The 25,004-nt window shown below is 38.6% G+C and overlaps 3 protein-coding genes across 8 annotated transcripts; 2 read left to right on the forward strand and 1 right to left on the reverse strand.

The window, feature by feature from the left end:
- Positions 1-318: 318 nt before the first annotated feature.
- Positions 319-1,429, reverse strand: LOC110821618 (CRIB domain-containing protein RIC4-like). Its single transcript, XM_022051525.2, has 3 exons — positions 1,121-1,429; positions 814-954; positions 319-666 (listed from the first exon to the last, which is right to left on the reverse strand). The coding sequence occupies exons 1-3, from the start codon at positions 1,248-1,250 to the stop codon at positions 428-430; spliced, it is 510 nt and encodes a 169-aa protein (XP_021907217.2). The 5' UTR covers positions 1,251-1,429; the 3' UTR covers positions 319-427.
- A 1,409-nt stretch (positions 1,430-2,838) lies between these two features.
- Positions 2,839-8,960, forward strand: Z-ISO (15-cis-zeta-carotene isomerase). Of its 2 annotated transcripts, none has more exons than XM_022051524.2 (5): positions 2,839-2,974; positions 3,107-3,689; positions 4,615-4,761; positions 4,895-5,104; positions 8,461-8,960. In XM_022051524.2, exons 2-5 carry the CDS (start codon positions 3,258-3,260, stop codon positions 8,794-8,796), a joined length of 1,125 nt encoding a protein of 374 aa, XP_021907216.1. In that variant the 5' UTR covers positions 2,839-2,974; positions 3,107-3,257; the 3' UTR covers positions 8,797-8,960. The 2 variants fall into 2 exon arrangements, with proteins under 2 accessions (XP_021907216.1, XP_088072138.1); XM_088216012.1 differs by having other exon boundaries at positions 2,871-3,032.
- A 627-nt stretch (positions 8,961-9,587) lies between these two features.
- Positions 9,588-12,064, forward strand: EMB1692 (Ubiquitin carboxyl-terminal hydrolase family protein). Of its 5 annotated transcripts, none has more exons than XM_088216008.1 (3): positions 9,588-9,792; positions 10,051-10,136; positions 10,226-12,064. In XM_088216008.1, exon 3 carries the CDS (start codon positions 10,395-10,397, stop codon positions 11,865-11,867), a length of 1,473 nt encoding a protein of 490 aa, XP_088072134.1. In that variant the 5' UTR covers positions 9,588-9,792; positions 10,051-10,136; positions 10,226-10,394; the 3' UTR covers positions 11,868-12,064. The 5 variants fall into 5 exon arrangements, with proteins under 5 accessions (XP_088072134.1, XP_088072135.1, XP_088072136.1 ...); XM_088216009.1 differs by having other exon boundaries at positions 10,051-10,116; XM_088216010.1 differs by having other exon boundaries at positions 10,091-10,136.
- The last annotated feature ends 12,940 nt before the right edge of the window (positions 12,065-25,004 follow it).

The following is a 25,004-nucleotide window of genomic DNA, read 5'->3' on the forward strand; positions in this document are numbered from 1 at the left end:
GAGAATTAGTGTCATTCTGTAGTTTTATTATTCTAACTCAGACAGCTTAACTATTTGATGTCCAGAGCAGTGGCTTTATTTTTGTCAGATTTGTAAGCTACTGATCCTTTGAACTTTAGTTATTTACTTAGCAAAATCAATGGTGTATACATCGAATGATGAAAAAAGAAGTAAATTACAATTCTACTGGTTCTATTTTATTGTAATTTAAATTGTCATTTACTTTTGAAAACTTTAGTTTTATGGCTTTGTATGTTTGTTAAATAACCCAAATGTGAATTGTATGTTGCCTTATTTTTGAAAAAAAAAAAAAAATAATAATTCAAGTCTAACAATAAAATTGTAATAATAATAGTAACAATTATCAGGTAACATCTTGGATCAGAATTGTACTATATTTTCTTGACCCAAATCTCGAAAACCAGAATTATTTCAAGCATAAGTCTGATGTTACTCGGACAACGAGTGATGAAGAAGAAGAGGGTGGTTTGGCCTGAGCAGCCATGGCAAGCTCAAAATGCTTCAAGGATAGAGGAACGATGTTCAGAGCATTTAGGTTTTCCCAGCCATTTGAGCCGTTGATGGTGGTGGTGCCGTCTGCTCCAATGTGTGTGAGATGCTTCACGTCTGTTGGAAACCCTATCTCCATCTCTTCTTTCTTGTAAACTATTCCAAACATTTTACAAATTATCACTTTAAACAAATCATATAAAAAAATTAAAAATTTACAAATAAATAGTGGGCATAAAAATATGAAGCTTTGGATTTACTTAAAACAGAAAAAAAAAAAAGAAAAACATATTATCTACTTACAGGGTAATTGAGGAAATGTCTTGATGCTTCTAATCAATCTGTGAATCCCACTTGACAAATTCAACTTTGGGAAAGACAGGTAACTTAGATAGTGTTTGATCCTTTCTTTACTTGATGAGCTTTTCCTTCCTTCTTTTCTTCCTTGTAAATAGAAAAATATAAACAAAATTCATTCCAAAATTTCTATTTTAGAAAAAGTACAATATACCCATGTGCATACATATATGCAACACATGTGCCCTATATGTATGTATGTATATATATATATATATATAGAGAGAGAGAGAGAGAGGGAGAGAGATCATACTTGTTATATGTTGGGTTGATTCTTTGTTTGGTTTCTTGGATTGAGCTGTGCCCACAAGAACACTTGAGTGAGATTTGCAACCTATGGAGAAACTTGGAAGGAGAACAAACTTCTCCATACTCTCTCTCATGACTCCTATAGCACATTCGTAAACAGGAAACTAATATATATATATACATATGCAAAAGGCTTGCTGTCAATAAAATGGAAAGCAAAGCTAAAGATATTGGTTGCCTTTGTAAACAAGGTAGGATTTTAATCATATATGTTTACTTCAACTTTTCGTGAGTTGAAAATGAAATTTGTAAAATTCATCCAACCAACATATATGGATGTATATTATTAATTAAGTATAAATGGGTTTGGTTTGGAGTTGTTTAATTGGTTGGTTAAACCATGCAACTCAGACCTAATTTTTTTATTTATTTTATTTTCCTTTCTTTTTTTAAAGGGTTAGGAAATTTTTCTTTAATTTTTTTTTATTAATTTAATCTTAATATTAGTACTCACGATTCTTAATATAATTAATAAATCTAATCTCACTCGGAAAAAAATAATACTAAAAAATTTATTAACAATACAATTCAAAGGTGTTTAATACTATAATCACATAACATTATGTTATAAAGTTAAATTAACAAAAAGGCAAAAACAAATCATTTTGTCACCTTTACTTAATTTAAGTTTTTGGTCTTTGAAAGTTGTGGGTTTGAATAATAGAGTGAATTTCAAGGGTTTGGATTTCCCAATGGAATTCTGAAACGTGGTTTTCTTAATTTCCAAGAGGTGTAAAAAATGAGAAAATCCTTGGAGTGAAGGTAGTGTAGAGATTCATTTACATTTCAAGAAAGTGCATAAATATACAATATATATATATGTAATTCTTGTTTTAATTATCATAATTTTATTAAATTAAATATTATAGTTCGGTATAATAACTTAATAAATTTTAAAATTATAATTTCAAATAATAAACAAGAATTTTAACAAATAAAACATTTTATTGTTAGATTCAAAATCTTATTTCTTAGTGTAAGTGGAATATATTCTACAAAATATTGGTTGATTCAAAGATAGCTTTTATCTTTTTCTCACTAAGAATCAATTATCAAGCACTAAAAGATTACTATAATTACATATTTAATTTAATTTAATTTAATCATACTTTTCAATATTAAATGATTCTATTACCGTTTACCAACAAGTTGAGATGTTAACGTGGTTGTATGTATGTATGTATGTACATATTACAATACAAACAAATTTTCTCTTCGGTCCTGTCGGTTTTTATTTTATTGTAAATAGTAATTTTTGTAATAGTTTATTATCAAGTGGTTATGAGTATAATTTACTTTGAAAATAATTTAATAAAACAATTTATTTTTATTTTAATTAATTAATAGTATTATTAAAAAATAAATATAATATTATTATTAATTTATGAATTTAATTAATTAAAATTATTTTTTAAAGAATTTTTTCTTAAATTGTATAATTATTTTATTTTTCTTAATAAGAAATAAAAAATAAATAGATAATATTAAGAATTAAATTGTAACAAAAAAAAATTCAAAATTATATTATAAAAATTTCAAAATTTAAGAATTAATTTGATAATTTATAATAATTTATTTTTATTTTCAATTTAATTTTTAAAAGGTTTTATCTGATATAATAACGAGTAAAGAAATTAATTTACATTTTAATTATAAAAAAAAAAAAAAAAGTATTAGGGCCGTTATGTCATTGCTCTTCGGAAGTGGCCTGAGAATTGATCATCTTCTGCTTATCCACTTCCCCAGACGACCACTCTGAAAACCCCATATTCATCCCTGCAACCTGATTACCTTCCAGGTATTTACAGATTTTACTCCTCCGACTTCTGAATTCTGATCAACCTTTCGTCACCATGGTAGTTTCATACTTTTTTTTTTTTTTCTTGTGTTATATAACTTATCTGTTCATGAACATGATTATTTCTGTCAGGTTTTCTTTCTTATTTTGGGTACGGGTCGTGACCCGAAAAAGTGCAGAGACTGCTTCCCTTTTCCCTTACAATTGCCAAAGCACGGAACCAACGCATAAAACTCCCCTCTTTCTCTGACAATTTCTCCATCGATTACACCAGATTACAGAAATGTCCACTTCGCTTCTCCTCTCAAATCACTTTTCTCCTATTTCTTCCTCTCATAGCTTCGTTAACCAACGAAAACGTCTAAAACCCGCCGTATTTGTTCGTCTCCATCACCCAACAAAGCTCATCAGCTCGAATTTTCTGGGAACATTCAGTTTTCGTTCGAATTCTTTTTCATCTGCTCGCCGGAGAATCCTTGCCTTCAGTTCACTCGGGGACGTCGGCGGAGAGAGTCCGGTCTCTGAGGAGACCGAGCTAGTAGGGGAGGACTCTGCGGCGTTCGAGTTGGGGAAGCAGAAGATTACTTCATGGGTTTATTTTAGCATTGTTTTGGGAGTTGTTCTGTATATTCTTGATGTGGTTTGGATTGATAACTCTACTGGGTTTGGAAAGGCGTACATTGATGCCGTCTCTACTCTCTCTCAGAGCTCTGAGGTAATAGAAAGAATTTTGTTTTTTGGATTCAAAGATTGTATTTGTGATTTCATTTTCGGTTTATGTTTGTGCTTAAATTGTGTTTGGCTACTGAGAAACTCTTTCACTCTATCCGGTATGTTAATATTTTTTTCCATGTATAGTTGAGATAAGATTTTATTTTTAGGAAAGGAAGCTCTGGCAACCTTGGAAAATAAGAAAATAGAACCATGGAATATTACAGGAAACTCAAGATTATTACTAGCAATACTTTTGAAGAGAAATAGTTTTCACAGTATTACTTATAAATGATACTGAGAGCTTGTACTTACAGGAACACTATTTACTGTTATATTGTTTCAAATTCTTCCGATCCTCTCTAGCAAATAAAGGGTTTGTTACTGCAATAGGATGCTTGTAGCTTTATGGTTCAGTTCACTTTTGCATTGGAGTACTAACATTAGCCGTTATTGTATGAGTTTGGGTATTCAAATATGATTGTTGATTTACCTGAGTTCATTTCTGGACTAACTTTTTATAGGGCTCTTATGATCTGAAGTAACACATTTATAATTCTGTTGAATGTTCACCTTTTCTCAGTTAAACTGAGGATAATTTCCGAATGAGTTATTCAAAAATAATTTCTTTGTTCTCAAAGATGGGTAATGTTGTCGTACCTGCACCATAAGTAGGAGGGTAAGAAATGAAATGAAAGTCACTCTAATATAGGTGGTCATAGGTGTACAATTCTTTGTGAGGTTTTTCTACCGCTTTGTTATCAATTTGAAAAAGAGTTGTTAATTTCAGTTTATTTCATTAGACTCTCGAACATCTTCTGACATTTGTTGTAGTTCATAGCTCTTTTGTACTTTTGAGAGCTGCCCTTGGTTTTAGCTAACTCTATTGTACTGTTTCTATAAACTAAACCTCATACATTCATCTGCAGGTTGTTATGTTGATCCTCATTCTCATTTTTGCCACTGTGCACAGTGGCTTGGCAAGTGTCCGAGACATTGGCGAGAAACTTATCGGAGAACGTGCATTCCGTGTTTTGTTTGCAGGAATATCTTTTCCATTGGCTGTTAGCACTGTTGTGAGTTCCCTAACACTGAACAACAAAAGTCTCTTCATGAAAGTTAGCTTTTTACTGCAGTTTCTTTTCAAAATTTGAGTCTCTGCGGCAGGTTTATTTAACTATGGCCGACTTTATGTTTGTCATGTTTCAGGTTTACTTTATAAACCACAGATATGATGGAGTGCAGTTATGGCAGCTCCAAAGTGTTCCTGGGATGCACGAAATTGTGTGGATTTCAAATTTTATATCCTTCTTTTTCCTTTATCCTTCTACCTTTAATCTACTGGAGGTAGCAGCTGTCGACAAGCCAAAGATGCATCTTTGGGAAACTGGAATCATGAGAATCACCCGGCATCCACAGGTATAACATTCATCCTTTTCATTTCATTGTCTACCTTGTTAATAGGGAAAGAAGGAAATATTAATAACTAAGCACTTCGAAATATGCTTCATAAAAAAAATTCTCCAAAAAACACCTATTCTCCTTGAGGGAAAAGGAAAAAAAATTCCCAGATACATGACTACCAGCTATTCTCTTTTTTCTTTTCATTTAACACTTGAAGAACAACCTATTTACTGCCAAGTTTCACAGGAAGGCCACCAATTTACTGAAAAAGAAAGGACAAAAGAAAACAAAGCCAATCTTTATGTTCCCTTGACTAAAAATGTGTATCCAGTACTACTTCCCTAATCACCTTCTTTAATCTCAATCAACCAAAACCTTCCTACTGAACTTATAGTGTAACGTCCCCGGAAAATATTAAAATGAAATGAGTATTTAAATATATCGAATGCGGAAGCGAGATCAAAATTTCAGTTAACATCCCTTACACGAAAAACCAAAAAAACGTACTTAAAATATAAAAGGTTAAACTAACTAAGAAAGAAAACTCGAAAATAAACTATGCGTATGACTACAGAGTCTCTAGGCATCCCCTTCGTCGTCCTCCTGCGGAACGGGCTCGGGAACCATGTCTTCCTGATCTGAAATGGTTAATTAAGGAGTGAGCTACACTAGCCCAGTAAGAACATCACGATATCTCACCGTCACGGAGGTAAAGGTGGGTAGAAAAACACAAAAAGACCAATGGAGCATAATTTACAATAAACTCGTTTATTAACATGAAAACCTTTACCATCCACTTACCTCGGTGGAATTTATGAAAACAATATAAGAAAAATAATAACATTATCACAATCATGGAATAATATAAGCTGTAAAACATAGCACTTATCACGCCTTTTGTAATTCAATCATTATACAACATATCATTTTCTCATTTACCAGCCTACTAGTATCCATGGGGGTCCCTAGGGGTCCCGCTACCCGTTAACCTTTAACATTCATAATCAGTTTTCAGGGCCGTCCCCATACCCCGTCCGGTATGGGCGCCAAAACCATGAACCTCAATACCCCGTCCGGTATGAGGGTGAAACGGGCCGTCCCCATACCCCGTCCGGTATGGGCGCCAAAACCATAAACCTCAATACCCCGTCCGGTATGAGGGTGAAACGGGCCGTCCCCATACCCCGTCCGGTATGGGCGCCAAAACCATAAGATCTCCATACCCCGTCCGGCATGTGAGACCACAATCCCGGTAGGGTTCCCTACGGACCCGGTCCGTCCACCATCTCCCAGGATATCTAGTCAGGCTGACCCCATCATACAATTATCAGTCTATACAATGTTTCATTTCACTTTTCCTCAATAAGCATCATCAATTCACATTTAAACAAGCAAATCATAATTCATGCCGAACAGACAACATACAGTATCACTTCTTCAGTCATTCAACCCATAATTAATAAAACAGTAATATATGCATTCGAAACTATAAAATGAACACATCAAACCCCATAATGCATTTAAAGCTGTAAAACAGGCCAAATAACAGTAAATCATCAATCACACTAGACTCGGGCTCCATTAGCAACCTTAAGCAATTTCACACATGCGTTAATTCAAGAAATACCGTTTTATCATTTTGAACTTTAATACCGTGATAGGAAATAGGGTGAGGGGTCCTTACCTGTTTTCGGGATCCGAATACGATTCACAGTGCGCCTGCAGGCTGTCCCTAATTTTCCCTGAATTTTTTTCCGGGGAACTGAAACACACTAACAGTACCTGCACGTGTTCCAAAAAAAATCCAAATTAGGCCCAGGGCCTCTTTCGGCCCAAATCGCAACTCCGGCACGGCGGCTCCGCCGTGCTCCGGCGACGGCGCCGCCGCTGGCGGCGGCGAGTCGCCTCGGGTTGACTGTTTTCGGCCGTTTTCGGCCGAATTCGGCCACACTCGCATTGGTCCTTGTCAGAAAACAACCCTAGGGCCCTCGGGGGGCCAAAAAATCACGGAAAAACGGAGCTTACCGGCGGCGGCGCTCTCGGGTGCAGCGGCTCTCCGGCGAGGTTCGTGTTTTGGTGATTCGGCTCCGGTCAACCTGTAGAGAAAAGAATGGTGATCACGGTGATATAAAAATTGCATCGAACGGAGGCCGGGAAGGGCCTCGTCGGAGGCAAAAACCGAGAGGGGGCGCGGCGGCGCCGCTGGGCTTCGGCCGCGTATTCCGGCCGTTTGGCCGGGATTTCGGCTTCGATTTGGCCATAGGAGGAATCAGTGGGGAAAAACGAGTCGGGGGTATGAAATTTACCTCGATCGGCGGTCGGAAATTTCCCCGGTGCGGCGGCGAGTGGCGGCGGGTGGCGGCGGTCGGTCTCTGGTTCGTCTTCTCCGGCGAGCGGCTGGCGGCTAGGGTTTGTGGTCTGGTGTGGGGGTTCTATTTATAACCCCTTGCCTTTTGATCACAGCCGTTCATTTTGTTTTAATCTGGGCCGTTCGTTTTTGATTGAATCTGGGCCGTCCGTGCGCGTGATTGATCTGGGCCGTCGGATCGCACCCACGCGGATCGCCAACGTGGCTCCTTTTGGAGTGACGCGGTCTTGCCACGTGGCAGGCCCTGGTTGGCCGGGTGCTGACCGGGCTTGCTGACGTGGCTGCTGACGTGGCCTTCCCTTTTTTTTTTTTTTTTTTTTTTTTTTTTTTTTTCCGGGTGCTACATATAGAAACTAATGCAAGACTTCAGGTTGAAAATTATCTAATGTTGGAAGAGTGTGCATAAATGGAGATCTGTTAGGAACTCTTGGATATATTGAAGTTCTTAATTGAATTTTAGCTTTAGAAAGAATCTTGATTGCAAATTGTGAGCGTTAAAGATTTACCATATTAATTGATTCGGCCTCTTTCTTTAGATTCAATTTCACAATCAGTTATCATATTAATCATCCATCATATATGAGTGTTTATTTACTGCTTGATTATATGGTTCCTAGGAAGAAAGGCATGGTCACTGCAGAAACTTGGAAGTGTGAGGCTTTGTTCAGTTCATAAAAGGATTTTTAGTTTTGATTTCTTAAATTAATGTGTTTATGCATATTTTGGTCCAAAAGCATGTGTTGGGCGTGTCGGTGGCATGAGTTTGTCAGGAAATGAAAACTAGAAACTGTTCTAATATAGCAAAGGGAGAGTTCTCGTCCATGTTAAAGTTGATCAACAATGACTAAGTTACAATGACCAAGTATCAAAATTTCCTTAGGCTACGTACTCGTGATGCAATCATGTTATTTCCTCGAATTTCAACACACTTTTTGCTTTGCATTTCTTTCTTTCTCCCCTCTCTTTTAGCAAGCCAATCCATCCTTTTCTCTTTCTTTTTCAGATGGTTGGGCAGGTGATCTGGTGCTTGGCTCATATGGCCTGGATTGGCAACTCTGTAGCAGTTGCGGCTTCTCTTGGTTTGATTGGACACCATTTATACGGGGTTTGGAATGGAGACAGACGATTAGCAATACGTTACGGAGAGAATTTCGAAGTTCTTAAGAGCCGGACAAGCATAATTCCTTTTGCAGCGATTCTCGAAAGCCGGCAGAAGCTGCCTAAGAATTATTACAAGGAATTCATCCGGTTGCCGTATCTGGTTGTCACTGCCATGACACTGGGTGCCTATTTTGCTCACCCACTTATGCAGGCAGCCAGTTACCGGCTTCATTGGTAGTAGGTAAAAATCAATATACAGACTTAATTCTGGTGTATATGACAAAGATTTCTGGTGATATAAAACATGTTATCATTGTATCCAAAGGCAAAGTTCTTGACTTTTTATAATTCAATTTGCACATTTTCATGTGATATATAATATGGTTTTAAACGCATTTTCAAGGTGACATGTATATGTATATGCTTATTATGCATAAATTAAATTGTAATTCTTAGAAAATAATAAAAATTAATTTGTAACTATATCCAAAATTAAACAAATATGTATTAATTTTCCCTTATTTAATATAATAAATAGAGATAGTCAATTGTGAAAATTTTATTATGTTTTTGCTTTTTATGAAAAATTCACCGACTTGGAATTTCCATTAGTTATTACATTTACTTTTTAATTCTATATAATTTCAGGAATTTGATAAAATGCTAGTTGAAAATTAACATGACTATGGAGATGTATGTGTGTCTATGTATTTATAAATGCTAAAGCCCATAGAACATTGCAATATACATACCATATTTATAATACATACAAGGATTATTTATATATATATATATATATTATATGTTTACTGAAAAAAAGTATATATATGTTATGGTGAGGAAATATTTTGGGTTTACACGGAGTTTCAAATGGGTTTAATATTTTTTACATTAAGTGTAATTAAGAAAAATTAAATTTACAAATTTCTTTGCCATTTGTACGTAAAAGAAAAAAATTAAGGAAACTGTAGTAAGAGTAGATCGAACCCGGGACCTTTGACATTCCTAACTGAGTTATTGTCCCAACAATTACGCGGCAAATAATGGATGGAAAACATGACCCTTCAGATCTTCAGACTATTGCCGCATTTTGCTATTTTGATATATTTCGGGAAAATCGTGAAAATAGGTTTCTCTGCTTCCATATCTTCTTCCGTATCTGGGCCGGGATTTCCTTCCGTCGCACCATCATCTACTTTTCTTTCCCTCTTCCGCCGACCTCTCTGCTGTTCAGGTTGGTTTTTATATTTTGGCTTAATCGTTAATCATTTGAAGCAATTGATATGAATTATAAGAACTGTAAACCACGCAATTTTTTTAGAACTAAAACACGCAAATGACCGATCGATTGTTTTAGCTCGGACTGTTTTTTGGATTGCATGCCATCTATTTGTGGAAATGTCTACAAGAAAATCTTTTTGATGCATGTTTTGCTTTTCTTGCTCTTTCATGTCTGCTGCAACCGCCAATGAATTCTTGAGTTGTTGATTAGGGAAGCAGAAAATATTGGCACCTACTTTTCTTGGTTGCAGATTCTCTCGAGGGAATTTAGTGGACAGTGAGTGTGGTTCTTGTTTGGTAACTTGAACTCCCTTTTTCGGTATACTTAAACTTTGTTCCACTACTTCTCTGTTTGGTTACTCATTTGTTTTTCTTATTGTGGACAGTTTTGTTTGATTAGCAGTCTTTTTTCATCTGTCTCAACTTTAGCCATTTAATCCTATTGATTATCAGAGAAGACTGAGGATGATGATGTCGTGTTCATTTTGGTTATGTTTTCTGTAAGTGATCTTTTTTGCTTACACCCACTTTAGAACTTTATGAGAGCTTTGAAGAATGACTCTATCCTTGCCAGTCTCTTCCCAAAAGAATAGTTTCCTCTATTCCAGTTTCCTTCCATCAACTACTTGGCCAATTGGGAATGTTGATAGGAACTGTCAAACTGTCATTAAGCTTAAAAATTGCTTCTTTTCAGTTTCATGTTCGATTAAGATTGTTCGTAGTCCTTCTTTAGACAAGCATGTTGTGAAGCAAAACAAGATTCGATTTGTCCAAAAGCTGAAGACTCTTCTTCTCTCTAAACCAAAACACTTTATTCCAATCCATATCCTTTCTAAATGTCGGTCTTACCTCTGCCTACCAAAGCCTCATTCCATTGTTTCAACGATCTGTCGGTATCCAACCATTTTCGAACTTTTCAGAATTCCAACACCTCCTACACCGTTTAATGCAACAAAATTAGGCTCTCAACTCTGTGTTCGTCTAACCCCAGCTGCAGCAGCCCTTGCCATGCAAGAACTGAGTTTCAAATCAGCTATTTCTTTTACGTTGGCCACCAAACTCCAGAAACTTCTCATGCTTTCTTCCCACCGTAGACTGTTGTTGTCTAAGCTGGTTCACCTTGCTCCAGATCTTGGCCTTCCCCCAAATTTTCGTTCCCGTCTCTGCAATGACTATCCTGACAAACTCAAGATCATTGACACCTCGTATGGTCGAGCACTTGAGCTTGTCACATGGGACCCAGTCTTGGCGAATCCACTACCCTTTCCTAAAGTTAACAGTGATATGATAGTAGACAGGCCCTTGAAATTTAAACAGTTGAGACTGCGGAAAGGGTTGAATTTGAAGAGACATCATCAAGATTTCTTGATCAAGTTTGGAGAATTGCAGAACGTGTGTCCTTACAGTACAGCTATGGAAGGCTTGGCTAAAGAGTCCATTGAGGCTGAGAAGAGAGCTTGTGGGGTGATACGAGAAGTCCTGGGAATGATGGTTGAGAAGAGGACTTTAATAGACCATTTGACACACTTTAGGAAGGAATTTGGGCTGCCGAACAAGTTGAGAGCACTGATTGTGAGACACCCAGAATTGTTCTATGTGAGTCTGAAAGGCATGAGGGACTCTGTTCTCTTGGTGGAAGCATTTGACGACAAAGGTGAGCTTCTAGAGAAAGATGAGATCCTGATAATAAAAGAAAAGCTGATTGGGTTGGTTAGGGAAGGGAAGCGGATGAGACGTGAGCGAAGGAAGTGCATCATTAACAACGACGACAACGTCAACATTTCCAATGATAACAACAATCACGATGATGCTGTTGATGACAATTTTAATGACTTTATTAATGATGATCACAATGTTGATCTTGAGAATATATTTGACTCTGAAGATGCAGGTCTCGAGTATCATTTCGATGACAGTACTGATGAGAGCTTGGAGACATTGCATCAGGGAGGAAGAGAAGAGTTTTGGACTGTAAGTGCTTCTCCTTTCAGTAATTGGTTAGAGAAAGGACATGTTGAATCTTGGTAATGATGATCATTATGCATCCGTATACGATTGAAATGTCTTTACAGTGTCAAAAAATGTATATATTTTGTGATATCCTTGTTATATCCTATTACTCACAGAACATAAGAATGTATATACTGTGAAAATGCTTAAACAAGCTCTCTACTTTGTTGCTTTTGTGGAATGAAGGCAACATTTTAAGCAGCGTGATAAATCAACCAATATCTAAATCTAGCATTATAGGTGTATTTTCAAGTTTGGCAGACATTTACTTTGATAAAAGTATTTATATTTAGCATGATAGAAGTATTTTTAAAGTTTAACCAAAAAAAAAAAAAAAAAACTTATATAATTCTTTAAATTGAATATAAAGAAAAATTGTTTACCTGCTGGTGGAGTGTGATTCAGATTCTAATTTGAATCCAGTGGCTTTGTTATTTCCTTTTTTAATTTTTTGACATATGATAATATCTATTATATATATTATGATTTTAGTAGGTAGACATTAACATATATTTATACACACGCACGCACGCACGCACGCACGCACGCACGCACGCACAATGTTTCACTCTTGAATCAATTCCAAATTGCTTCTAGCACCTCCTAAAATTGCATATTCAGTGTTTGTCTGTATATATACACACGCACAAAATTGTTTACTCTTGACTTCACTTCCAATACGTAGAAATCTTTAACGTAATTATCATGTAAAGAGGATCATACGTGGGTGTGCTTGTATAAATAAATAGAGTGAGTTAAATCACTCTACCTAGTGCGTGTTTGTGCACTTAAACAGGTACCAACTACCAGGTAGTGGAGCTTATAACATAAGAATAAAAATATATTTATAAATTTGATCTAATGATGTATCCAATGCATAAATTAATTTCTATATATCAAATAATTAGAATATATAAGTTAAATAAAAATACAATAAGGTAGAGATATTTAATGGTTATTTTGGTTTTAAAAAAAAAAAAAACTCAATGTACATTTTGAAAAAATATCACTTAATAATCTTTCTTTGTCTAAATTGCTCTTGGGCTTTAGATGGATTGGTCGCCTAAACTTGTGATGAAATTTTTATCTTAGAAGGATTATAAATTTTGAACATTAATGTAGATGTTGTCTTCTTCTCTCGGCCTCCTACGCAATTTGCATATTCTATTTTTATTTGTTGAAAAAATTGCGAATTATGAAATTTTATCAAGAATATTAGATATTTTTTAGTAGTACCCGTTAAAAATTTTAATAAAATATCATAAATGATCTCTGAAAAATTTAATATGAAATATTGATTTAAAATTTTATTTATTTTATCAAATTTGAAATATATTTTTCTGATTTTAGTTAAAATAATTTAAGAGTTTCACTATTAATTTGAATTAATTCTTATCTTCTAATAAAAACACAAATAAATTTTTAAATAAAATTTTTAAAAAATATTTAATATGCTCTTAAACATAAGATTAGATTGTTGACAGACTCCTTTACAAAATTTTATGTTCTACTGCGGGGAACTCGAATAGAAAAATGCACGGAGAAAAAAAGATAAAATTTGTGATGCGGTAAACGTGGATCAAACACATGACCTTCAAATATTCAGTTTGACGCTCTCTCAACTGAGTTATTCTCGCTTTGTAAAATTTAGATATTTTTTAATAGTAACCGTTAAAATTTAATTAAAATATTATTCTAAAAATTTAAGATAAAATATTGATTTAAAATTTTATTAATTTTATCAAATTTAAAATATATATTTTTCATTTTACTTGAAATAATTTAAGAGCTTCACTGTTACTTAGGATAAATTTTTACCTTCTAATAAAAATATAAATAAATTTTAAAAAAAATATTTAATTTGCTCTGAAATATAACATTAGATTACTGATGGACTCCCTCCCAAAATTTCGTGTTCTACCACAGAAAACTCGAACAGAAAAATGCGCGGAGAAAAAAAATAAAATTCATAATGCAGTGAACGTGAATTAAACAAATAACCTTCAGATCTTCACTCTGACGCTCTCCAAATTGAACTGTCCCCACTTTATAAAATTTAGATAATTGTTAGTAGTACTTGTTAAAATTTTATTAAAATATCATCCGAAAAATTTAAGATAAAATATTGATTTAAAATTTTATTAGTTAAATTTAAAATATATTTTTCTGATTTTAATTAAAATAATTTAAGAGCTTTACTGTTAATCTGCATAAATACTTACCTCCTAATAAAAATGTAAATAAATTTTTTTTAAAAAAATATTTAATATGCTCCGAAATATTATGCTAGATTGCTCATGTACTCCCTTACAAAATTTTGTATTCTCTCGCGAGGAACTCAAACAGAAAAAATACGCAGAAAAAAAAAAGATAAAATTCATTATGCAGTGAACGTGGTTTGAATACATGACCTTCAAATTTTTAGCCTGACAGTAACACTTGGGTGGGTATGGGGACGACCCTGGAATCAGGTTGCAAATGTTAATGGTTCACGTGTAGAGGGGACCCCCTATGGATCCCCAGGGATACTAGTAGGCTGGTAAAAGAGGAAATCTGTTTCCTGATGATTGAAATGTAAATGTGTGATATATGTTATGTTATAAAGTGTGTATGATTTCATGATATTATAAGGTTATTATTTTCATATGTTGTTTTCATGGATCTCGCCGAGGTAAGTGAACAGTAAATAATTTTATTACTGATAAATGAATTTGTTATAAATTGGTCATTTTTGTTTTCTACCCACCTTTATTTCCGTGGCGGTGAGATAGTGTGATGTCTTTACTGGGCTGGTGTAGCTCATTCCTTATTTAATCATTTCAGATCAGGAAGACGTTTTTCCCGAGCCCGTTCCGCAGGAAGACGACGAAGGGGACGCCTAAAGACTTTATAGTTATATTTATAGTTTTTATTTCAAGTATCTCTCTTAGTTAGTTTGTTCCTTCATGTTTTGAGTACGTTTTGGTTATTGTGTAATAGATGTTAATCAAAATTTTTATTACACTTCCGCATTTGATATTTTTAATACATATATTTCATTTAAATTTCCGGAGCCGTTACAGTTGGTATCAGAGCCGCGTTCCTCGGACCCATCCCTTACACAATAATGCTTAGAGAAATATTCACCGATAAACCATTACTCAACCATTCCTTATGAAATGCAGGTGCAGTGAGATGAGAAGAGGAAGACCCCCACTGAACCGAGCAGCCCGGGATAATTTACTTCGGGAGGATGTAGACAGACTATTTAAAATGATGGAAGGATTCATAGCTGCCCAGCAAGGGCGAGAGGAGAGAAGGGAGTTATCCAACCCTCCTCCACTACCGCAGGTTGAGCCTCCGCTACAGCAGGCTGATCCCGAGCCACCTCGGCACGAGCCTGTTCCTCCACAGTACCACCTGACACCACTGCCATAGTACAACCCGGTGCCCCAGCCACGGTACTACCCGACACCGCCACAGCACGATCCAGTGCCCCCAGCATATCAGCAGGTGCCACCACAGGACCCCCTAGTCTATCCCCAGCCGGGTCGCCGGGTCCAGTCCCTCCTCCATGGGACCTCACTCCTTCCTTGATCGACCCGGGCTACATAGAGAGGTACCGGAGACTGAACCCTTCCACCTTTGCAGGGGGATCCTCTTTTGAAGAGGCCCAGTACTGACTGGCGGAGACTAAGAGAGCTTTCAGGATCTTGGGAGTAGTTCCTGAGCAAAGAGCTGCCCTTGCTTCCTTCATGCTGGTAGGGGAAGCAGGACGTTGGTGGGAGCTCAAGTAGACCACCCTGCCTACACCAGTCACTTGGGAGCAGTTCCTAACGGCCTTCCATGCGGAGTATCTCCCTGAGCACCTCCGACACCTAAAGGAAACGGAGTTTGTTTAACTGGTTCAGGAAAACATTACAGTATCAGAGTATGCTCGTAAGTTCCTCGAGTTAGGCCGATACTCCCCGGAGACATTGATGGATGAGGGCCGAAAGGCCAGGAGATTCCAGTCGGGTCTCCGCCCAGAGATCAGGCAACACTTGTTAGTATTGGAGCTCAAGACATATCCAACAGTCCTAGCAAAGGCATAGATCGTGGAAAGAAGCTTCAGCACCCGTCCTCAGCCAAGAGGGAGTTCCTGACCCTCAGCTCCGTTCCGCAGGCCAGCACCTACTGCGCCTGCCCAACCAAATAAGAGGCCCAGACCAGCCATCCAGTCCCCTCCTCCTCAGGCTCCAGGGGCAGCACGTGGGAAAATCTGTCAACATTGCGGCAGAGATCACGGGGACCGACCCTGCTACCGCCTCAATAACACTTGTCGCATTTGTGGCAGTGCCCAGCATTATGCCAGAGAATGCCCGAGGAACCAGAATCAAGAGAGGCCTCCTATCCAGGGCAGAGCTTACAACCTTACCCAGCAGGATGCCGACGCTGACCCGGATGTAGTACAGGGTATGTATACTATCTGTGACCATATTGCTCATGTTTTATTTGACACTGGTGCATCGCACTCTTTTATTTCACATGCTTTTGCTTCTAAAATTAATGTATCACCTGATAAACTTGAATCATTGTTGCTTGTGTCTACTGTCGGGGGTGAAACACTACTAGAGGAAGCTATCTATAGGGCTTGTGCCGTGGAGATAGCAAATAGGAAGTTTAGGGTAGACCTGATAGGGTTAGACACGGGAGATTTTGATGTAATATTAGGAATGGATTGGCTAGCGGCGTATCATGCCACCATAGATTGCTTTAACAAGAAAGTTGTATTTAATCCTCCTAACGAGGAGCCATTTACAAATTAATAAAATTATTCAGTACGTATTCCTTGATGACAAGTTTTCTTAACTTCTAGTGCCTTAATCTTGTTGTTTTCTCTTACTAGGCAAGTCCAAGAAGGAAATTTGTGTTCAAGAGATTCCGGTAGTCTGAGACTTTCTAGATGTGTTTCCGGACGAACTGCCCGGTCTGCCAGTGGACAGAGAAGTCGAGTTCACTATAGACCTACAGCCAGGTACCCAGCCCATTTCGGTTGCTCCTTACCGCGTGAGCCGCATTGAGATGGAAGAGCTGAGGAAACAGATCACTGAATTACAAGACAGTGGTTTTATTAGACACAGTGTGTCCCCTTGGGGTGCTGGAGTCACTTTTGCAAGGAAGGAAGATGGAACGTTGAGACTGTGCATTGATTACAGAGGATTGAACAAGATCACGATCAAAAACAAGTATCCCTTTCCCCGGATTGATGACCTCTTTGATCAGCTGCAGGGTGCACAGGTCTTCTCTAAAATAGACTTACGATCAGGTTACCATCAGGTGAAGATAAGAACAGAAGACATCCCCAAGATGGCTTTTCGAACCAGGTACGGACACTATGAGTTCCTGGTCATGTCATTCGGGCTAACCAATGCCCCACCAATCTTTATGGATATGATGAACAGGGTCTTCAGAGAGTTCTTGGATCAATTTGTCATAGTGTTTATCGATGATATCTTAGTTTACTCAAAAAGCAGAGAAGAACATGCTCACCATCTGGTCCAAGTTTTGTAGGTCCTTAGAAATAAGAGGTTATATGCGAAGTTGAGTAAGTGTGGATTCTGGCTTGAGCAGACCGCCTTCCTAGGACACATCATATCGAAGAAAGGGGTATCAGTGAATCCTGAAAAGGTTGAAGTGGTACTTGGCTGGAAGAAGCTGACATCAGTTAAGAAAATCTGTAACTTCCTGGGAATGACAGGTTATTACCGCAGGTTCGTTGAAGGATTCTCCAGTCTAGCAGCTCCTCTAACCAGACTCACAAAGAAGAATGCCAAGTTTGAGTGGAATGAAGACTGCGAAAGAATTTTTTCAGAATTAAAGAAGCGGCTGACCACTGTACCCGTGCTGGCTTTATCGAGTGGATCGGGAGGATATACAGTTTATAATGATGCCTCCTATCTAGGCCTGGGTTGTGTCCTGATGCAGCATGGAAAGATTATAGCATACGGGTCCATACAGTTAAAGAATCATGAGAAGAACTATCCCACCCATGACTTGGAGCTTGCCGCAATCATTCATGCCTTGAAAACCTGGCGCCATTGTTTGTACAGAGAGACCTTTCAGATCTATACCGATCACAAGAGTTTGAAACACATATTCACTCAGAAGGATCTCAACATGCGTCAGAGAAGGTGGATGGAACTCCTTAAGGACTATGATTGTGACATCTTATACCATCTGGGTAAGGGCAATGTGGTAGCAGATGCCCTCAGCAGGAAAAGTGCAGGTATCTTAGCCCATTTGATGGTTTCAGAATGCAGACCAATTGGGGCCACGCAACAAGTTCGACTTCATGATCTGAGGAGAGTCACATGTTTGGGCCACCTGACAGTCCAGCCCGAGTTAATCCAGAGAATAAGGGAAGCCCAGACAGTTGACCTCGCCCTGGTAGCCCGCAGGAAGGATGCAAAATAGGGAGGGAGCTCAGAATTCCGAATCTCTACCGATGGATTACTTCGTTTCCAAGACAGGGTGTGTGTCCCAGATGACAGTGAGTTAAAAAGGGACATCATGATGGAGTCCCGTAGCTCGAAGTTTGCCATGCATCCAGGAAGCACCAAAATGTACCAAAGCATGCGACCCCAATTTTGGTGGCATGGGATGAAGAGAGACACAGCCGACTTTGTATCTAAATGCTTGGTATGTCAGCAGGTCAAGGTAGAGCATCAGCGCCCAGGTGGGTTACTTCAGCCTTTACCGATCCCGGAGTGGAAGTGGGAACATATCACCATGGACTTCCTATCGGGGTTACCCAAGGCACGTTCAGGATATGATGCCATATGGGTAATCGTTGACCAACTTACCAAGTCTTCCCACTTCTTAGCCATCAGGATGACCGATTCATTGGACAAGTTGGCAAGGATGTATATCCGGGAGATAGTCAGATTGCATGGGGTTCCAGTGACAGTAGTATCCGACAGAGATCCCAGGTTCACCTCTCGGTTTTGGAGTAGCTTCCAGCAAGCTATGGGAACAAAACTGTCTCTTAGTACTGCTTTCCATCCCCAGATTGATGGACAATCAAAGAGGACAATTCGTACGCTTGAGGATATGCTCCGAGCTTGTGTCCTTGACTCTGGGGGCCATTGGGACGACCATCTACCCCTGATAGAGTTTTCCTACAACAACAGCTACCAAGCAAGCATCGACATGGCTCCATATGAGGCGTTATATGGGCGCCCGTGCAGATCACCGATTTGTTGGGAAGAAGTGGGCGATAGAAGATTGTTCGGCCCGGAGTTAGTAGACGAGACCACGTCCAAGATAGTTAAAATCAAGAAGAACATTCAGACAGCTCAGAGTAGGCAGAAAAGTTATGCAGATACCCGGAGGAGAGACCTAGCGTTTGAGAAAGGCGACCGGGTGTTTCTTAAGGTCACTCCTTTCAAGGGAATTAGTAGGTTCGGCAGGAGGAGAAAATTAAACCCTCGATATATTGGACCGTTTGAAATCTTAGACAGGATTGGTACTGCTGCCTACAGACTAGCACTGCCTCCAGAGCTCTCCAGAGTCCACAATGTGTTCCACGTATCCATGCTACATAAGTACAACCCGGATCCTTCTCATGTCTTGGCTCATGAACCGCTTCCACTCCAAGAGAACTTGTCTTATGAAGAAGTACCAGTCGGTATCACGGACCGAAAGAGCAGAATACTCTGCAACCGGGAAATATCATTTGTAAAGGTCGTGTGGTAGAACCACACGCCCAGGGAGGCTACATAGGAGCTAGAATCAGAATTTAGAGCCCAGTATCCCCATTTGTTCATCCAAGAGTAAGAGGCAAATTTGGGGGACCAAATTTCTTAAGGGGGGAGAGTTGTAACACCCAAGTGTTACTATTTCTATTTTGTAACACCCAGTATCCTCAGATTGCATCGCGATGGACGGCCAAGATTTAATCCCAATTAAATCGCGATCGAACGGTCCAGATTTATTCTTGATGGACGGTTGAGATTAAAAGGAAAATCCACCCACACCTGACCACAAAAACCCTAGCCGCCAGTGCCTCGCCGGAGAAGAAGTACCAGACGCCGGAGGAGCCGGCCGCCTCCACCCGCCACTGCACCGGGGAAGTTTTCGACCGCCGATGGAGGTAAACTTTCTCCTTCTTGCTTGTTTTTCGATGCTGAGTCCGCCTATGGCCAAACCGGAGCCAAACCACAGGCCAAACGGCCGAAAAACTCAGCCGAAGCCCAGCGGCGCCGCCGCGCCCCTCCTCGTTTTTCCCTCCGATGAGGCCCTTCCCGGCCTCCGTTCGATGCAAGTTTTATACCACTGTGATCACCGTTCTTTTCTCTACAGGTTGATCAGAGCCAAACATCGAAACGCGACTCACGCCGGAGGAGCCGCCGCACCCGAGAGCACCGCCGCCGGTAAGTTTCGATTTTTCGTAATTTTTTGGCCCACTGAGGGCCCTAGGGTTGTTTTATCGCAGGGACCGATGCAAGTGTGGCCGAAAATGGCCAACCTGAGGCGAATCGCCGCCGCAAGCGGCGATGCCGTCGCCGGAGCACGATGGAGCCGCCGTGTCAGAATTGCGATATTGGTCGAAAGGGGCCCTAGGTCTGATTTGGGATTTTTTGGGACACGTGCAGGTACCGGTAGTGCGTTTTAGTTTTCTGGAAAAAATTCAGAGAAATTAGGGACAGCCCGTAGGTGCACTGTAGAGCCGTATTCAGACCCCGAAACAAGTAAGAATCTCTCACTCTATTTCCTATCACGGCATTAAAGGCTAATAAATGATAAAACGGTATTTTATGACTTAATAGATATGTATAATTGATTAAGGTTGCCAATGGAGCCCGAATTTGATACATTGTCGGTCAGTTGTTGTTTGATCTATTTTATAGTTTTAAATGCAGTATGGTATCTGATGTGTTTATTTTATGGTTTTGTATGCATGAATCATGGTTTCATTTATTATGGTTTGAATTATGGTGAACCTGATGTTGTGTTGTTTGTTTGGTGTCAATTATTGGTTTACATGTTGTGTATGATTGGATAATTGAGATTAAGAAAAAAAAAGGCAAAAAGGTTATGTGAATTGATAAGTGAAAAATGTGGACAGCCTGACTAGATATCCTGGGAGATGGTGGACGGACCGGGTCCGTAGGGAACCCTACCGGGAACGTGGTCTCTCATACCGGACTGGGTATGGAGACCTTATGTGTTTTGGCGCCCATACCGGACGAGGTATGGGGACAGCCCGTTTCACCCTCATACCAGACGGGGTATTGAGGTTCATGATTTTGGCGCCCATACCGGACGGGGTATGGGGACGGCCCTGGAATCAGGTTGCAAATATTAATGGTTCACGTGTAGAGGGGAACCCCTATGGATCCCCAGGGATACTAGTAGGCTGGTAAAAGAGGAAATCTGTTTCCTGATGATTGAAATGTAAAGGTGTGATATGTATTATGTTATAAAGTGTGTATGATTTCATGATATTATAAGGTTATTATTTTTATATGTTGTTTTCATGGATCTTGCCGAGACAAGTGGACAGTAAAGGATTTTATTACTGATAAATGAATTTGTTATAAATTATGCTCCATTGGTCATTTTTGTTTTCTACCCACCTTTATTTCCGTGGCGGTGAGATAGTGTGATGTCTTTACTGGGCTGGTGTAGCTCATTCCTTATTTAACCATTTCAGATCAGGAAGACGTTGTTCCCGAGCCCGTTCCGCAGGAAGACGGCGAAGGGGACGCCTAAAGACTTTATAGTTATATTTATAGTTTTTATTTTGAGTATCTCTCTTAGTTAGTTTGTTCCTTCATATTTTGAGTACGTTTTGGTTATTGTGTAAGAGATGTTAATCAAAATTTTTATTACGCTTCCGCATTTGACATTTTTAATACATATATATCATTTAAATTTTCGGGGCCGTTACACTAACGCTCTCTCAACTGAGATATCTCTATTTTATAAAATTTAGATATTTTTTAGTAGTTTATGTTAAAATCTTATTAAAATATCATCTGAAAAATTTAAGGTGAAATATTGATTTAAAATTTTATTAGTTTTATCAAATTTGAAATACATTTTTCTGATTTTAGTTAAAATAATTTAAGAGATTCACTATTAATTTCAATAAATTATTACCTTCTAATAAAAACATAAATATATTTTTAAATAAATTTTAGAAAAAAAACATTTAATCTACTGCAAAACATAATGTTAGATTGCTGATGGACTCTCTTACAAAATTTCGTGTTCTATTGCAGAGAACTTGAACAGGAAAATACGTGGAGAAGAAAAAATAAAATTTGTAATGCAGTGAATGTGGATCGAACACATCACCTTTAAATCTTCAATCTAACACTCTCCTAACTGAGCTATACCCAGATTGTAAATTTAGACAATTTTTAGTAGTACCTATTACACTTATATTAAAATATAATCTGAAAATTTTATGACTAAATATTGATTTAAAATTTTATTAGTTTTATCGAATTTAAAATATATTACTCTGATTTTAGTTAAAATAATTTAAGAGCTTTACTGTTAATTTGTATAAATTCTTACCTCCTAATAAAAACATAAATAAATTTTTAAATTAATTTCAGAAAAATAGTATTTAATATGGTCTGAAACATAATGTTAGATTGTTTGTTAAAATTTTATTAAAAAATCATCCGAAAAATTTATGGTGAAATATTGATTTAAAATTTTATTAACTTTATCGAATTTGAAATATATGTTTATGATTTTAGTTAAAATAATTTAAGAGTTTCACTGTTAATTTGAATAGATTCTTATATTTTAATAAAAACATAAATAAATTTTCAAATAAATTTTAGAAAATAAAATATGTACTCCGCTCCAAAACATAACATTAGATTGCTTATGAACTCGAACAGAAAAATATGCGGAGAAGAAAAAATAAAATTTGTGATGTAGTGAATGTGCATCGAATATGTAACGACCCCGAAATTTTGAAATGAAATATGTGTATTAAAAAGGTCAAGTGCGGAAGTGGAATAAAAATTTGATTAAAATCCCTTACACTAAAACTAAAAACATGCTCAAAGTATAAAAGAACAAACTAACTAAAAGAGAAACTCGAAAATAAAAGCTATAAATATAACTACGGAGTCTTCAGGCGTCCCTTTCGCCGTCTTCCTGCGGAACGGGCTCGGGAACAATGTCTTCCTGATCTGAAATGATTAAATAAGGAATGAGCTACACCAGCCCAGTAAAGACATCACACTATCTCACCGTCACGGAGGTAAAGGTGGGTAGAAAACACAAAAAGACCAATGGAGCATAATTTAGAACAAATTCTTTTATCAATAATAAAATCCTTTACTATCCACTTACCTCGGTGAAATTCATAAAACAATATACGAAAGCAGTAACATTATCATTATCATGAAATCATATGAGCTGTATAACATAATACTTATCACACCTTTGCAATTTAATCATTACACGACATATTTTCCTCATTTACCAGCCTACTAGTATCCGTGGGGATCCATAGGGGTCCTGCTACCCGTGAATCCTTAACACTTGTAATCAGATTCCAGGGTTGTCCCCATACCCTGTCCGGTATGGGCGCCAAAACTATAAACCTCAATACCCCGTCCGGTATGAGGGTGAAACGGGCCGTCCCCATACCCCGTCCAGTATGGACGCCAAAACACATAAGGTCTCCATACCCCGTCCGGTATGAGAGACTACAATCCCGGTAGGGTTCCCTACGGACCCGGTCCGTCCACCATATCTCAGGATATCTAGTCAAGCTGACCACATTATACAATTATCAATTTACATAACTTTTCATTCCCCTTTTCCTCAGTCACCATCATCAATTCACACACAAACAAGCAACTTTTCATTCCCCTTTTCCTCAGTCAGCATCATCAATTCACACACAAACAAGCAAACCAGTAATTTATGCCAAACAAGACAACATACAACATCGGGTTCTCAGTCATTCAACCTATAATCAACAAAACAGTGATATATGCACACGAAACTATGAAATGAAAATATCAGACCTCATACTGCATTTAAAGCCGTAAAATAGGCCAAACAACAGCTAACCGACAAACACACCAGACTCGGGCTCCATTAGCGACCTTAAATAATTTCACACATCTGTTGATTCATGAAATACCGTTTTATCATTTATTGAACTTTAATACCGTGATAGGAAATAGGGTGAGGGGTCCTTACTTGTTTCGTGGTCCGAATACGGCTCTACAGTACGCCTGCAGGCTGTCCCTAATTTTCCTGAATTTTTCCCAGGGAACTGAAACGCACTACTGGTACCTGCATGTGTCCCAAAAAATTCCAAATTAGACCTAGGGCCCCTTTTGGCCAATATCGCAATTCCGGCACGGCGGCTCCATCGTGCTCCGGCGACGGCGCCGCCGCTTGCGGCAGCGATTCGCCTCGGGTTGGCCGTTTTCGGCTATTTTTGGCCGAATTCGGCCACACTTGCATTGGTCCCTATGATAAAACAACCCTAGGGCCCTCGTGGGGCCAAAAAAAATTACGAAAAATCGAAGCTTACCGGCAGCGGTGCTCTCGGGTGCGGCGGCTCTCCGGCGAGGTTCGTGTTTTGGTGATTTGGCTCCGATCAACTTGTAGAGAAAAGAATGGTGATCACGGTGATATAAAAATTGTATCAAACAGAGGCCGGGAAGGGCCTCATCGGAGGCAAAAACTGAGGAGGGGCGCGGCGGCGCCGCTGGGTTTCGGCCATGTTTTTCGGCCGTTTGGCTGGGATTTTGGCTCCGATTTACCCACAGGGAAACTCAGCATTGAAAAACGAGCCGGGGGTATGAAATTTACCTCGATCAACGGTCGAAAAACTCCCCAGTGCGGCGGCCGGCTCCTCCGGCGTTTGGTTCGTCTTCTCCGGTGAGGGCAGGGGGCTAGGGTTTTTGTGGTCAGGTGTGGGGGTTCTATTTATACCCTTTTGCTTTTTGATCACAGCCGTCCATTTTGATTAAATCTGGACCGTCCGTGCGCGATTGAATCTGGGCCGTCCGTGTGCATGCATTTGGGTCGTCCGTGCGCTTGCATCTGAGCCGTCCGTGCGCACGCTTAATTTGGGCTGTCCGTGCGCGCGGGGACGTATCTAGGCCGTCCGATCGCGCGCACGCAGATCGCCCACGTGGC

The sequence above is a fragment of the Carica papaya genome, chromosome 3 (genome assembly GCF_054855325.1).
Source record: "Carica papaya isolate Zhongbai chromosome 3, ASM5485532v1, whole genome shotgun sequence".
NCBI classification, from domain to species: Eukaryota; Viridiplantae; Streptophyta; class Magnoliopsida; order Brassicales; family Caricaceae; genus Carica; species Carica papaya.

Coding starts and splice junctions, on each gene's coding strand:
- LOC110821618 (XM_022051525.2), bottom strand. CDS start 1,250: ATGAGAGAGAGTATGGAGAAGTTTGTTCTCCTTCCAAGTTTCTCCATA. Junction 955..1,120: donor ATCAACCCAACATATAACAA/GTATGATCTCTC, acceptor TCTATTTACAAG/GAAGAAAAGAAGGAAGGAAA. Junction 667..813: donor GACATTTCCTCAATTACCCT/GTAAGTAGATAA, acceptor TGTTTGGAATAG/TTTACAAGAAAGAAGAGATG.
- Z-ISO (XM_022051524.2), top strand. CDS start 3,258: ATGTCCACTTCGCTTCTCCTCTCAAATCACTTTTCTCCTATTTCTTCC. Junction 4,762..4,894: donor CATTGGCTGTTAGCACTGTT/GTGAGTTCCCTA, acceptor GTCATGTTTCAG/GTTTACTTTATAAACCACAG. Junction 5,105..8,460: donor GAATCACCCGGCATCCACAG/GTATAACATTCA, acceptor TTTCTTTTTCAG/ATGGTTGGGCAGGTGATCTG.
- EMB1692 (XM_088216007.1), top strand. CDS start 10,395: ATGACTCTATCCTTGCCAGTCTCTTCCCAAAAGAATAGTTTCCTCTAT.